Source organism: Caretta caretta, chromosome 15 (genome assembly GCF_965140235.1).
Source record: "Caretta caretta isolate rCarCar2 chromosome 15, rCarCar1.hap1, whole genome shotgun sequence".
In the NCBI taxonomy this organism is placed as follows: Eukaryota; Metazoa; Chordata; order Testudines; family Cheloniidae; genus Caretta; species Caretta caretta.
The window spans coordinates 21,625,902-21,641,469 of NC_134220.1; the positions used below are offsets into that span (position 1 = coordinate 21,625,902).

The following is a 15,568-nucleotide window of genomic DNA, read 5'->3' on the forward strand; positions in this document are numbered from 1 at the left end:
CTCCTGAGCAGAGCCCCTCTGCATCCTTTAAGGGGGCTTCCAAAGGCAACTCCTGGTAGAAGAAGCAGACAGGGAGCTGGAGTTCAGCTGCACAGGGCTAAGATGCAATAAAGAGGCTTCTGCAAACCCACTGTCTGCTCCAGAGTGGGAATCCTGTCTCTGATCTGGGGGAAACTCTACAAGATCTGACACCCCCTCACTCCACCTTGAGGTTCCTTCCCACATTTTTTCTGCAGGAAGAAGTGACCTGCCCTAGTGTTTTTAAATGTGTGGTCTTCCCCGTGGTTTCTTTGTTCTCTTCCGTGGTTTCTGTGTGCTCTTCTAACAGTGTATTTTCTTCATGACATCTGAATGACTCCATGCTTGGGAACTGAATAATCCTTTTTAAGAGGAGGAGAGAATGGGGGGCAAGGGAGAATGAATGTTCATGTTCAGTGAAGTTCTAGCATGCTAGCACTAGCTAAGGCCAACCATAGCATGGACAGGTGGAATGCAACCACCTTTGTACAGCTCTGCCACTGTGATAGACTCTATGAATTGCTGATTACCAAATATTGTGAGCAAACTGACAAAAGAAAAGAAAAAAGCTCAATGAATAGGGCCCCTGCATTGCCATATGTACTTTGTCCATTTATTTTTACAGATCTAGTTTAATATTATTAATTATTTATAGTTCTTCGTAGCATACTAGTAAATGTGCTGTATTAGGTTTTGTAAAAATTGTTAAGTCCTAGTAACATCAGACTGAGCTACAGCAAATCTGCTATGAAATCTTTGAGGAGTGGAATGAGGTTACTGGATTTTTTGTAAGAATGTTTGTCTTTGCAGATTATCCGAGTGAGAATTGTATTGTACTGTGTACATTCTGCCTCAGTGTTGCCCTTAATGTAAGAAATTTAAGGACGCGCCATCAGTGTCTGAGTCCTGTGGGCATCTACACGAGAGCTGCTGAAAGCACCTGGGTACAAGACACAGGGTCTGATTCTAATGTCAATCAAGAGTAACTTTTCTAAGTCAATGGAGTTACCCCAGTGTACATGAGATGAGAATCAGTCCCACAATATTTGGCCATAGCCAAATGCTGAGAAGAGTAGGTATTTCCCATGGACATATCGGGGGGTAACTTTGTAAAAAAAATTAGGATCAAAAGCCTGCAGCCCTGGTTATAAACTCTGCAGTCAAGAGGCTAAATCCTCCACAGAAACTGCACAAAACCCTAAGTAGAGTTCAGAATAGGCTCCCGTGAAGTGCACAATTGTGGGATGAAATCAGACTTGTCTTGAAGGCAGATAAGGTGCATTGGCTTTCTGTGTTGTGCCTTTTCACGTGCCTCTGTGACTGATGGTTCAATAATATCATTTCTCTAAAGGGATACAGTCGGAATGCTAACATTTCTCTTCCACTGATAATATTCTGGGCCTTGTGTGTCTACTATTAACAAGATATTCCTGGACTCTCCTTTCTTGTTGGCTGTTTAAAAAAAAAAAGTGTTTCCAAAGTAAAATTAACTTAAGTGTGCTGTATAGTTTTCTCAGAGTGAAATATTTTTAGACACTAGAGTTCAGCAGCAGCCATTTGCTTAAAAGTAGGTTGCAAAAACCATCGCAGAAGGTTAGAAAAGCAGGGTGCCATCTCAGAACCCAGTTTATGTGTGTGAATCCGTGATTTGCACACACACCTTCCACCGCCTTCACCTAATTCCACCAGCAGTGGCATCTGAACAGACCATGCAAACAACCTGCCCGTGTCCAATCTACAGGAATAGGAAGGGCTTTATTTTCACAGAATGTGGGCTTTTTAACCACTAACAGGGTTTTTAATTAATGCTTGTCACTGTTGTCAAGCGGTTCAGCAGCTGCTTATTACTCGTACAAGGAATGGTTCAAATCAGCTTCTGTTTAAATGCTGGTCCACCACTTCCAGCCCTGGTCCCTTAGTTCCTTTTGTTCTCGATTCTTAGCCCACAAATGAAGGTGTATTCCTGTCAACTCTGAATTTTGAAATAGCCACTTAACTTTGCTTGAATTCATTCAAATGGCTAATGCCAGGGTCTTTTTTTAAAGGCATGGGGAGGCTGCATTCTTGTTCCAAGTCATGTACTCTAGGTAACAAAGTATATTAAATCCTCTTGCTCTTATTTACTAGAGCTGTGCTCCACTTTGACTCATTCCTTTATTTCCTCGCAAACGTCAGCAGGAAAGTATCAGTGGGAGAACTAGTGGTGCAGAGCACAACAAAAAATTGCTAACTTCTTCCCAGGGTGCTGTTGTTTTCTGATGGGCCCTGTGGAACTTTTAAATGAACAGAATAGTCGGTTCTCTGTGCTGGGGATGGTGGAGCAGATTTAAACCCACACGAGCAGCTTTTAGGCTATGTTAGCTTTGGGGGAAGACTTAACAGATTGAAAGTTACACAACATAAACGACATTTTTTAAAATGACTAATGATATTTGGATGCCTTGATTTTTGGTCACCCACGCTGAGATGCCTTAAAACGGGCCCAATTTTCAGAAAGTGATAAGCACCCACCCTCTGAAAACCAGGCCTTCTTAAGGTGTCTCAGATTGGGCACCCACCCAATAATTCATAAACCCCAAATCAGTAGTTCTGAAGATCTTGGGCTGCAGTTTTTCACTAACTCGTCAATAAAAAGTAAATATTAAAGAACTCAACCACCAAAGTGAAACCAGGTAGAATATTGAAGATATTGCTGTCTTCTTAGCAAATACATCCATATTGGTACCAGCCAGCCTCTTTATACTGCCCCCCTTTGTTATTAATACCACATAGCCCAGAACAATAACTCATTAAAGAAGACAAACAATAGACCCATTTGGGTAAGACCTTTCTCTTATACACGGTGAGAGAAATTCTGACCCCATTATAGTCAGTGGCAACCCGGTATCATTTCTGCCTTCAAGCACAGTTACCTGCTATGGTTTTCACGAAGTAACCCTCACTGCCACAAGTACTATATTGACAGGTTTCAGAGTAACAGCCGTGTTAGTCTGTCTTTGCAAAAAGAAAAGGAGTACTTGTGGCACCTTAGAGACTAACCAATTTATTTGAGCATGAGCTTTCGTGAGCTACAGCTCACTTCATCGGATGCATACCGTGGATTTGTGCTGGAAATGGCCCACCTTGATTTTCATACACATTGTGAGGAGAGTGGTCACTTTGGATAAGCTATTACCAGCAGGAGAGTGAGTTTGTGTGTGTGGTTTTTGGAGGGGGGTGAGGGGGTGAGAGAACCTGGATTTATGCAGGAAATGGCCCACCTTGATTATCATACACATTGTGAAGAGAGCGGTCACTTTGGATGGGCTATTACCAGCAGGAGAGTGAGTTTGTGGGAGAGGGGGGGGTGGAGGGTGAGAAAACCTGGATTTGTGCTGGAAATGGCCCAACTTGATGATCACTTTAGATAAGCTATTACCAGCAGGACAGTGGGGTGGGAGGAGGTATTGTTTCATGGTCTCTGTGTATATAATGTCTTCTGCAGTTTCCACGGTATGCATCCGATGAAGTGAGCTGTAGCTCACGAAAGCTCATGCTCAAATAAATTGGTTAGTCTCTAAGGTGCCACAAGTCCTCTTTTTCTTTTTATCATGATACAGTTTACAATGCTCTGATGAGGTGTCTAGGGTATGCAGTAACTCTGCCCTCTACTGGATGGAATTTGAACAGCTCAACTGTGTGCCATGGACCATGTATTGCTATCAACTAATGGAGATTCATATGAAACTAACCATGCACTGCAGTGGAAATATGCCCCTGTGGCCTGATAGAATAAAAATTCTATCTGGTTTGCATACCCTGGATACCAAAGAGATTTTATATTGAGATCAGCATCATGCTTTAAAATGTTAGCATATCTGATTTCAGAAAAGGACATTAAAAACTGATGAGTTGGTTTTCTTTCCCCTGATACAGCATATGCGAGAGGCTGCTGAACGGCGGCAACAGCTAGAGTTGGAGCATGAGCAAGCCTTGGCTGTTCTCAACGCAAAACAGCAGGAAATTGAACTCCTGCAGAAGGTAAGTGAAGAAAATGAAAACTAAGTAAAATGGCAAATTGCCGTGATTGGGCATGGGTAAAGAAATGGATCTCTGAGTCTAGCTGAGTGTAATCTGCGTCCATCTAACCAGCATCTACTTTCCAAAACTCAGTCTCCTCTTTTTCTAAAATGTTCAGACTGACTTCTCATGCAGTAGTAGTGCATGTGTGTCTCAGTCTTTGATTTAGATAACTATATTTAGGCTTGGAAGGTTTTATTCTTTTAATATCAGTAAAAAATCTATTTTACTGTACACACCCAAAGAGATGAAAAAATATTTCCATTGATGATGATTGAAATTTACACATAAGCAAAGTAAGAGACATTCTTCTTGAGAAGTATTAGAGTTTGATTTAAGGATATTTACTTTGTATATTTTGACATGTGATGTTGACAATTTGTGTTTTAGTGTCTATAAAGCTTTAACTTCTGAAGCTCAACATCCAGCCCCCTGCACTGAGGCAGGATTAAGTATTAGTTAGACCATCCCTGATAGATGTTTGTCCAACCTGTTCTTAAAAACCTCCAATGACAGAGATTCCACAACCTCACTAGATAATTTGTTCCAGTGCTTAACTACCCTTACAGTTAGGAAGTTTTTTCTAATGTCTAACCTAAGTCTTCTTTGTTGTATTTTAAGACCAATACTTCAGAATTTCATCCAGTGCTAAGGCAAAAACCTTACAAAATCTAAGTATATTATATCTACGCAGGTAACTTTATCAACCAAACTTGTAATCTCATCAAAGAATGAAATCAAGTTTGTTTGACAAGACCTATTTTCCATAAATCCAGGTTGGCTGGCACTAATTATATTCCTATCTTTTAATTCTTTATCGGTTGAATCCTATATCAACTTTTCTATTATTTTGCCCACGAGTAATATCATGCTAACCGCTATAGTTACCTGGGTCATCCCAGGTGCCCTTTTTGAGGATTGGCACAACTTTAGTGCTCTTCCAGTCTTCTGGAATTTCCTTGGTATTCTAAGATTTATTAAAAATTAACAACAGTGGGCTAGAGATCTCCTCACTCAAATCTTTTAGGACTCTTGGGTGCATGTTGTCCAAGCCTGCTGATGTAAAAATGTTTAATCCTAGCAGATTTGTTTGATCTCCTCCTCAGTTACTAATGGACTGAAAAGTACCTCATTATTCTCATACAATAAAATCCTTCTTCTTTCCCAATACAGAACAGAAATATTTAATGAACACTTCTTTACAGACTTTTACTGCATTATTATTAATGATTTGACCATCTCCATCTAGTAACAGTCCTGTATCATTGCCAGAATTTCTTTTGTTCGTAATATACTTAAAAACACCTTCTTATTGTCCTTAGTTCTGCTAGCCATGGAATTTTCCTTGATGTGTTTAGCTTCCCTTATCAAGTTTCTGAACTTCCTAACTCCTTTTTCCATATGTAGTATATTGCTTTTTTATTTCTAATTGCTGCTTTCTCTTCATCACTGAACCAGGATGGGTTTTTAACCAAAGTTGTCCTCTTTCTTGACTGTGGAATTGTGGCTTTTTGCCCAGTTAATAATTTTTTTCTTAAAGAACTCCTAATTTTCATTCAAATTTTTCTGTCTAAATATTTCATCCCAATCAATTTTTCTCATAATTTTCTCAGCTTTGGGAAATTAGCCCTTTTGAAGCACCTCTGTCCTCTTTGCCCATATTGAATGTAATCATATCATGATCACTGCTCCCTAGAACATAAGAATGGCCATACTGGGTCAGACCAAAGGTCGATCCAGCCCAGTATCCTGTCTGCCGACAGTGGCCAATGCCAGGTACCCCAGAGGGAGTGAAACTAACAGGTAATGATCAAGTGATCTCTCTCCTGCCATCCATCTTCACCCTCTGACAGACAGAGGCTAGGGACACCATTCCTTTCCCATCCTGGCTAATAGCCATTAATGGACTTAACCTCCATGAATTTATCTAGTTCTCATGTAAACCCTGTTATAATGCTAGCCTTCATAACCTCCTCAGGCAAGGAGTTCCACAGGTTGACTGCGCGCTGTGTGAAGACTAACTTCCTTTTATTTGTTTTAAACCTGCTGCGCATAAATTTCATTTGGTGGCCCCTACTTCTTATATTATGGGAACAAGTAAATAACTTTTTCCTTATTCACTTTCTCCACATCATTCATGATTTTATATACCTCTATCATATCACCCCCTTAGTCTCCTCTTTTCCAAGCTGAAAAGTCCTAGTGTCTTTAATCTCTCCTCATATGGGACCCGTTCCAAACCCCTAATCATTTTAGTTGCCCTTCTCTGAACCTTTTCTAATGCCAGTATATCTTTTTTGAGATGAGGAGACCACATCTGTACACAGTATTCAAGATGTGGATGTACTATGGATTTATATAAGGGCAATAAGATATTCTCCGACTTATTCTCTATCCCTTTTTTAATGATTCCTAACATCCCATTCACTTTTTTGACTGCTGCTGCACACTGCGTGGACGTCTTCAGAGAACTATCCATGATGACGCCAAGATCTCTTTCCTGATTAGTTGTAGCTAAATTAGCTCCCATCATATTGTATTGTATAGTTGGGGTTATTTTTCCCAATGTGCATTACTTTACGTTTATCCACATTAAATTTCATTTGCCATTTTGTTGCCCAATCACTTAGTTTAGTGAGATCTTTTTGAAGTTCTTCACAGTCTACTTTGGTCTTAATTATCTTGAGCACTTTAGTGTCGTCTTTGCCACCTCACTGTTTACCCCTTTCTCCAGATCACTTATGAATAAGTTGAATAGGACTGGTCCTAGGACTGACCCTTGGGGAACACCACTAGTTACCCCTCTCCATTCTGAAAATTTACCATTTATTCCTACCCTTTGTTCCCTGTCTTTTAACCAGTTCTCAATCCATGAAAGGATCTTCCCTTTTATCCCATGACAACTTAATTTATGTAAGAGCCTTTGGTGAGGGATCTTGTCAAAGGCTTTCTGGAAATCTAAGTACACTATGTCCACTGGATCCCCCTAAAAAAACAGGAGTACTTGTGGCACCTTAGAGACTAACAAATTTATTAGAGCATAAGCTTTCGTGAGCGACAGCTCACTTCATCAGATGCATAGAATGGAACATATAGTAAGGTGTGTGTGTGTGTATATATATATATATACACACACACACACACGCATACAGATAAGTTGGAAGTTACCATACAAACTGTGAGAGGCTAATTAGTTAAGATGAGCTATTATCAGCAGGAGCCACAAGTATTCGTGTTCTTTTTGCGGCTACAGACTAACATGGCTGCTACTCTGAAATCTAGATCCCCCTAGACGACCACCAACTTCCAGTCCAGTGTAATTCATCTTTAGCCATCATAATGAGGTCCAAAATAGGTAGCTCAAGTTGGCTGCAATGCTTTTTTTTAAAGAAATTTATCGTCTATAATTTTTAGAAACTTTAATGATGATTTACTACTAGCTGCCTGAGACTCCAGCAAATGTCTCCCAAATCGAAGTCCCCCAAAACAACACTGTTTTCCCTTCACATACAACAGACAGGTGTTTAAGGAGTAATGCATCCTGTTATCTGCTTTGATTTGGTGGTCTGTAACAAACCTCCACCACCACCCCCTCGCGAGCGTCAATAATTGGCACATTGATCATTCTGGCTTCAATTTGACCCATACATTCTCCTTCACAATATAATTGAGGTTCTTAGTGTGTCTTTTCAATTGTCTTTCATCACACAGATTCCTGACAACTTAACGTGTCCATTCATGAAGGGCTAGAGATGGCTTTTCTATTTAGATTGTTGTTTGCGGTAGGTGTATGTACCTATCTTGCTGTGTGTATGTACAGAGCCTAGCACCTTGGGACCCAATTTTGGTTGAAGCTTCTACCTTCTCCTGTGATACAAATAATTATAATACTAAAGCGAATATTCTGTAGAAATGCAGTGCAGGGCCTGGTTTGGCAAACCAGATGGATGAGGAGGTCCAAGTGGTTCAGGTGCTACTCTGAGACTCAGGAGACCTGGGGTCAGTTCCCTGCTCCCGCACTGATATCCTGGGCAAGCCATTTCGTCCCTCTGGACCAGATTTTCAAAGATATTTAGGCGCCCAATGAGATTTTCAAAAGGGCCTAAGCAGGTATGTGCCTCTTGATTGTAATGGGAGGTAAATGCCTAACGAATTTTGGTGCTCTTGAAAGTCTTACTAGGAGACTATCTATATCTTCAGGGATCTAAATACCTTTCAAAATCTGATGCTCTGTGCATCAATTCCCAGTCTCTAAAAAGGAGCTAATACCCCACAGGGGTATTGTGAAAATAAATACCTTAATAGATTGTGAGCACTGAGATATACGGTAGTAGGGCCATATAAGTACTAAAATGGATTGACCAGAGCTGGGAAGCTGTTCCCTGCGCTGAAAGACAATGTGAGAAATGGCATCTAAATTAATTAGTAACAGAGATTAACATTGGGGCTGCACTGATCTGCTCCCTGAAGATTCAGCACTGGCTCACATTAAAACCTGGGCTAACCTCTCCAGTTGTCTGTTAGGCTCTCATTAGGTTCACCTTGCCCCTTGTTTTTGCTGGATATATCTAATTGCTTTAGATAGACACATTAAAATACTACCAGCATGCATGGGGAAGTAATGTGATGGTGTGGTAGATTTGGAATTTGCATGTCACCAGAATTAATATAATGAGGTTCCAAGGTAATGTGCCCCATTAAACTAAGCCAATAACTGCTGCTTTCTGGTACCTTTGCTGTATTGTTTTGACAGAATAATAAGTAATTCTTCTTTTTATATGTACATGGATGCTTTTATCCTGTCACGCTGTGTTTATCCAGTCCTTTAATCTCCAAAAAGAAGAATATAATATTGTTAATCCAGACTTTATTGTGATACAGACTCAGATAAAACAGTGATTCACCAGCAAAGTTTATTACGAGCCTGTGCAATGGAAGGGGGAGTTAACTATTGATGCAGTTTTCCTGATCATTTATCAAGAGCTTGTATTCTGGATAGATTTTATTAAACTTGTGATGATTGATAATGCGCCGCTTTCTGTTACCTGTCATAATATGTTTCCTGACACACTAGGAATCAATATTTTATCAGATGCTAGCAAGAAGACTTATTATTATAGTACAAGAAGAAATATGAATATTTATCAGTGCCAAGGGAGATGTTGTCATGCAACAGATTAACGTTCAGTTTCAGTATATGCCCTCTACCGTGCCTTTAAGGTCGGATCCAACACCAATACAGAGCAATAGGAGTCTCTCCACTGATGTTAATGAGAGTTAGATCGGGCCTTTGTAGCCAATGGGTCAAATCCAGAGAAGTTAGTGCAGCTGCACTGATGTACATCAGTGGAGGTTCTGCCCTGTTATACTGGAATGTTTATAGGAAATGGTTGTCCTAATGAGGATTGCTTATAATGGTGTGTATGTGCAGGAGTAAGGCGTGTAGGGTCCAGTGATAGCCAGTGTGCCACACTGATACATTTTGCCTGCCTGGCATAATGGTTAACAAAAGGCTTTGACGGATTCACAAATCTGGAGCAAATTTCGTTAAAGTTCATGATGAAAAACTGAAAGGGAGATAAAATGAGGTTAGCAGGAAATTACTGACTGCTGCAGATTCCTTTGAAAAAAGAAAAGGAGGACTTGTGGCACATTAGAGACAAATAAATTTATTTGAGCATAAGCTTTCATGAGCTACAGCTCACTTCATCGGATGTATCAAATAAATTTGTTAGTCTCTAAGGTGCCACAAGTACTCCTTTTTCTTTTTGCGGATACAGACTAATACGGCTGCTACTCTGAAACCTGTCGGATTCCTTTGAGGTTTCTTTAAAGCCATTGGCTCTCCCTAACCAGACTCAGATAGCTGAATCTGTGATTGGCAGGACAAAACACAAAATGCTATGCTAGACATCTCTCTCTCAGTCTCTCACTTCTGTACAGTGAAAAACACTTATGTGTTGTTTGGGGGGGTCGACCCATGCTCCACAGTCTCTCCTCTTGAACCCCTTCTCCCCACCTCTTTCAATGTTACCAAAAGCCCAGGCTTAGGCCTACCTCCCTTACAAAGGATCACACTCTAGCATCTTTCAACTAAGGATCATAAAACAATTTACAAATGTTAATTAATCCCCCAAAATGCACCAGCACACAGGAAAGAGAGAGACTGATAAAATTTTGCCCACTAGAAATACAGTCACCTCTGGTGTGGAACAGTGCGCAAGAATGCTCCACAACAGTTAAAGACAGGAAGTACAAATGGAAATGCAGGCATTGTTTAGATAGACAAACTATAAAATTGTAATTTGGCCAGGACACTAATGTTCTGAGATCTTTAATGGATCTGAAAAACACACATCTTGTACCAGAGCACCCCCTTCTGGTTTAAGAAGGCTGTTGATTCAAGTGTTAACTCAGAGAGATCAATCAACATACATTTATTTACTTTGTAATGTGCAATATAACCTTAACATATGATGTAGCCCATTACTGCATTTGGGTAGTTACTCCACTGAGCCTTATTATTTTTTAAGATCATGTTTATATTGACTAGTGTTAGCTTGGGTAAACTTTCCAAATACACAAAGTGTTTATATAACCATAACAGTATGTACGTGCACCGCCCCCCAAAAATCCCTCTTTTATAGTTCATTCAATTTGGAATAAACCTAGGGTAGAATTTTCACTATATGTCTGCTAAAATTATACAATTTTTCTGTGAAATTACAGTTGTAGCAACCTAGATTGTCAAGGACCCAGAAGCTAAACTTAGACTTGTCCAAATGCACTGACAGTTTTGAAACCTATTGATTAAATATGTGAAATTCAGATAGTGATTTTATATAAACTGGGATACCTGTCAAGATACTGATGTTTTAACTGAATTTCACCATATTTTCATGGGCATAGAGATTTTACTTATATATATAATCTTCTATGCTGTCCATTGGTGAAACCTACATGCCCCATTTACAATTAGTATGTTTATATTTTTTAATTTAACTAAACTATAACCTAAATAGCAGTTCCCAAACTGTTTATGGGCCACCTGTGGTTTATGAAGCACTTGTTAGAGGCATGCAAACAGCTAATTGGTCAGGGAAGGATTAAACAGTTAATAGTTGAAAAGGTCTTTACAGATGCAATGCATCTGACGTGTGCTAAAATGCCAAAGTGTTTACGTGCTTTGCTGAATTAGGACCTACCTGTTGTTACTGGATTTGAACCCCAAGACTAAATAAGTGTTATGCACATGTGCATTTTCTCTTTGAATTTCTGGCGGCAGAAACTTTCCTCCACATTTAAGCTGTCATGTCCTTCAGGCATTAGTCTTAAATATTGCTTCCAATCCATTGCACTAGTTAAATGTCCATATCTTATTACAATGAAATTGAACGTTTTTTCATCGGCAGTTAACACTTTTACCAATAATCAAACAGCACCATTAAAGCAAACGTTAACTATTGCCAGTTTTTATACTGTTGAGTTGAATGTTGTTGTACATAATTGCCCACCACCTTCTGCATTGTGGCAAAATTCTATTCCATTTAACACCTTTAGCATGAAATTTATTGTTGGAAACAATTTTTGTCACTTAACTTGGATGATTTTAATGGTTGTTTTGTTTTTTGTTTGTTTGTTTTTTAAAAAGCATGCCATATGTATTGCCAGTGGAAAATAGCTTTAGTTTAATTAGCTGATTTTGTCAAAATTTTTCATTTGATTAAGATCCATTCATTAAGATTAAACATTTTATAACTTGGATTCATTAATTAAAATTTAATTTCATAAAGCGTTTTGAAACATTCACATATTAATGCTATTTTAAAGTCCTATATAGATATAGAGAGATTTTTATTAGCCATTATATTTTGTTACTTGAATTTTTGAGAGGCTTTTCATGTAGCATCTCCAGGGTCCTTCTCTTACTTTATTTAAGCAGTGACAATATTTTTCAGTATTTGAGCAGAGCCACACTAATTCTCACCTAATCCAAAATCTCTGTTTTAAAGGAGACCCTACCCAGAAGTGATGAAGCAGGCAGCCAGCCATATCCCTTACCTTAAAAAAAATCTTTATTAAATGGTAGTTTCAGTGAAACCATAAAGTTGATTTAAGAACAGTTAATTGACTTCATTTCCCCACGTATCCCTGATGCCTGTCACATAATCATAAATTTGCAGATTTGTCCAGTTTTTGCAGAGACAGAAATGAACATGAGCTATACCAAGGCTTTTAAAATGAATTTTAGTTTGACTTCAGAAACTTCAGTGGAACCCTATATTTCTCTCTCAGAGATAACAGATAAACAATAAAGGAACCAAAGTCTGCATCCTTGCGAGGCAAAATTTTCCCAGAATCAGGTCCTGGATATTTAGGCTTGATCTTTCAGATCATTCGTAATCCTACGTTCTTGTTTCCACTTGCAGTTTTGCAGGTACCATCAATGTGTAGCTGTCTATAACTGACATGCAGACATACTTGGGGACACAGATATCTGTTTATTAAGGTCTTGTCTTCCTCATGCTGCTACTTCCATTGACTCTAATGGGGCTACTTCTATTAGTGAGGCAAGAAGTAATTTACCTAAATTATTCCTTTGATGCAGGGAAAGATTCTCTTAACATAAAACTGGTTTCCACTTCAAATCTTGCACATGGTTGTTTTTCAGCACCTCTGCATCATTTCAGATTTCCAGAACGTAGTTTTAAGATACATTTTTATTAAACTGGCCCTTAATAAGGCACAATAGAAAACGAATTAGAGCTGAATTTGCTGGTGGAGAAGCTAAAACCAACCTCTGTGAGGCATGCTATAGAGAGACATTGTTAGCAAAATTTGGAATTGTTAACAATAGCTTTACCCTTCTCACACTGCTGTATGGATAAAGGATCCCATCTCGATGGGATGGGTGTATCTCGGGGGTCTCAGTATGGACCTGGAATAAAAAAGGGTGAGAACCATCAAACACTAGGATTTTAAGGCTTTATCTATTAAATTGCAAAACAAAAAGGATATCTATCTGCTGTGTAGCAAAATTAAATAAAAAAAAACGTTAAAAATCTTCTAATGGTTTTAGGTTACAACAGATCACAAGACAGCTCTCGTTTTCTTGAGTCATAATCCAATCAGGGCACATTGGAAGTGAACCCTAAATGTTGCACTCTCAGTAACATTGACACAAAAGTCTGATGGCATTGCACCATTTTATGAATTGTTTTGTTACTTGACTTCAATAGGACTACTTATGTTTAAAGTTAAGCATACACTGTGTTGGTTTGTGGCCAGTGTCTTCAGCGTTTTGCCAGGTCCAGCCCTCATTGACTTTAATGGACTTTGGATCAGACCCATATACAAGATGGTAATCAGTGGCATTTTGTTAAGTTAACAAGTGATATATTCTATAGTGCTGGCTCTGATTATTAAACTTGATTTAATTGTATTGTATCTGAATATAAAACTATAAAAATATGATTTAAAAGTATCATATTCGGGCAAACCTGTAGTTATGTTTTATTCTAGTGCAAAATGAATATGGCATGACTGAGTAACCTGGTTTCTTCCTTTTTTTAATTGTAAAAAAGGCTCAGGTTGAAGCAAAGAAAGAACATGAAGGTGCAGTTCAGCTGCTAGAGGTAAGGAAGCCATTGTTTGTTCTTGTTGCCGTTATACCAGTTCCTTTCTCATTATAGTAATATAAGACCATGATTGTTTCTAGCACGCTGTAGTAATTCATGGGTAAATATTCCTCTTCATTTTTAACTCACGTATGCGTTAGAGGATGCTGTTATGGTCCAATGGCTAGAGCACTGAACTGGGAGTCCAAGAAACCTGTGTTCTCTGGCCACCAGTAACTTCATGTCTCTGTGCCTCAGTTTCTGCATCCATAAAATTGAGATAATGATACCTTTCTTTGTATACTGCTTTGAGATCTATGGATGAGAAGTGTTATTATATAAGTATTATTATTGTTTATTTTCCATCATTCCATTGCAAAAGAGTCTAAGGTCAGTTTATAGCTCATAACAGTTAATGGTAAGATTGCATTAGCAATATGGGTCCATCAAAACTCCTTCTAGTCATCTATCAGGAGAAAAAATACAGAAATATATGTTTAAAAGTTCCTTTATTTTTACTTTAAATCAAGCTTTTTACACATTTCACCATAAATCCCTTAAAATTGTACGTACCGTTAAAGAGAGGGAGAATAGAGGAAAAAGGAAGAATTAAAAAAATCTATATTTGCTTCATTAACAACTTCTCATAGCAATTATGATCTTGCACAGAGCATTTCCTGGGGATTAATGCTCACCTTTTTTACCTCCCAGTGTGGTTAATTTGGCATGTAAGGTGGCCCATAATATTATCCTGGACCAGGGCAAGTGGCAACCAAAGGCAGCAGAAATTAGAGCTGGTCGAGAAATTTTCAGCAAAACATTTTTTCATCAGAAAATGCCAGTTTGTCAAAACTGAAACTGTTTGCAGGAAAGGATCGATTTTGACAAACTTCTAATTTTGAAAAAAAAAATGGATTTTTCTTTAAATAGTCCAAATTTAAAATTCTGTTTTTTCTGTTCTAAACAATTTTTGATTTTGAAAGTTAAATGTAGTAATATAGTCTGCTAGAGACTGATTAAAAGCTCATTGAGTCAATGGTTGATGTTTGGAAGTGTAGAATACCTCCTGCAAGGTGCTAAGTGCCCTCAACTCTCATTGACTTTTCTAGCAGTTGAAGGTGCTCAGCACCTGACAGTTTCTGGCCCATAGTCCTATGATGGCTGAAAAGATTGTGGAGGTCTATATTACTAATACACTTGGGTGCTATGAATAAGTCCCTGTGGTAAGCAACACCTCTCAGTTAATTTCAGTATTGGTCACTACATATTCTCGTTTTGTTTTATCTTCCTGTTGTGTTATTTGTAGCACTTGGATGGGTAACATATATAAGTATATGTGAAATAATAAAATGGCACTCTAATTGCAGCCAGATTTCTTTTTATTGTTCATTTCTATTTCATACATAAATAGATTGTCAGTGATGAGTAACAAACTGTTCCTTTCTGCCTGAGACAAATATCACACAAGTCACTATGAATTAATGACCACTTAATAATATATAAATTCATCAGAAAGACGATACCCATAAATAGATTGGCTGCAGCTACTACCTTGTCAATGCTTGTCAATGCTTCGTTTGGAAAAAATATATATTTTCTAGTCCTCCCTTTCTTCTGTGCAACCAGTTCTTCCATCCATGCACCTACCTCCCCATGTGTTGATGGAAGACAGAACTTTTTGGTGCAGTGATCATCTATAGAAGAAGATTCTGTTTAGTTAATTTATTTATGTATTATTTCCTTGAAAAGTATATTTCTCCACAGGAAAAGCTTTACTCATATGCTTGATTTATTATCATATATATTTGATTTTTTAAAAAGATAATTGAGTGCCTTCTGGAAAGTATATGAGACCAGGGGAAATAAGTGGAAAT

The 15,568-nt window shown here is 38.4% G+C and overlaps 1 protein-coding gene across 20 annotated transcripts in view; it reads left to right on the plus strand.

Annotated features, from left to right (window-relative positions):
* Positions 1-15,568, plus strand: part of RIMBP2 (RIMS binding protein 2) — a 289,653-nt gene that overhangs the window by 188,763 nt on the left and 85,322 nt on the right. For all 20 annotated transcript variants that reach the window (XM_075120006.1, XM_075120005.1, XM_075120007.1 and 17 more), the window contains 2 exons: positions 3,934-4,038; positions 13,662-13,712. In XM_075120006.1, the coding sequence (XP_074976107.1) occupies positions 3,937-4,038; positions 13,662-13,712 (153 nt within the window). In that variant the 5' untranslated portion in view covers positions 3,934-3,936. The remainder of the gene's footprint in view (positions 1-3,933; positions 4,039-13,661; positions 13,713-15,568) is intronic.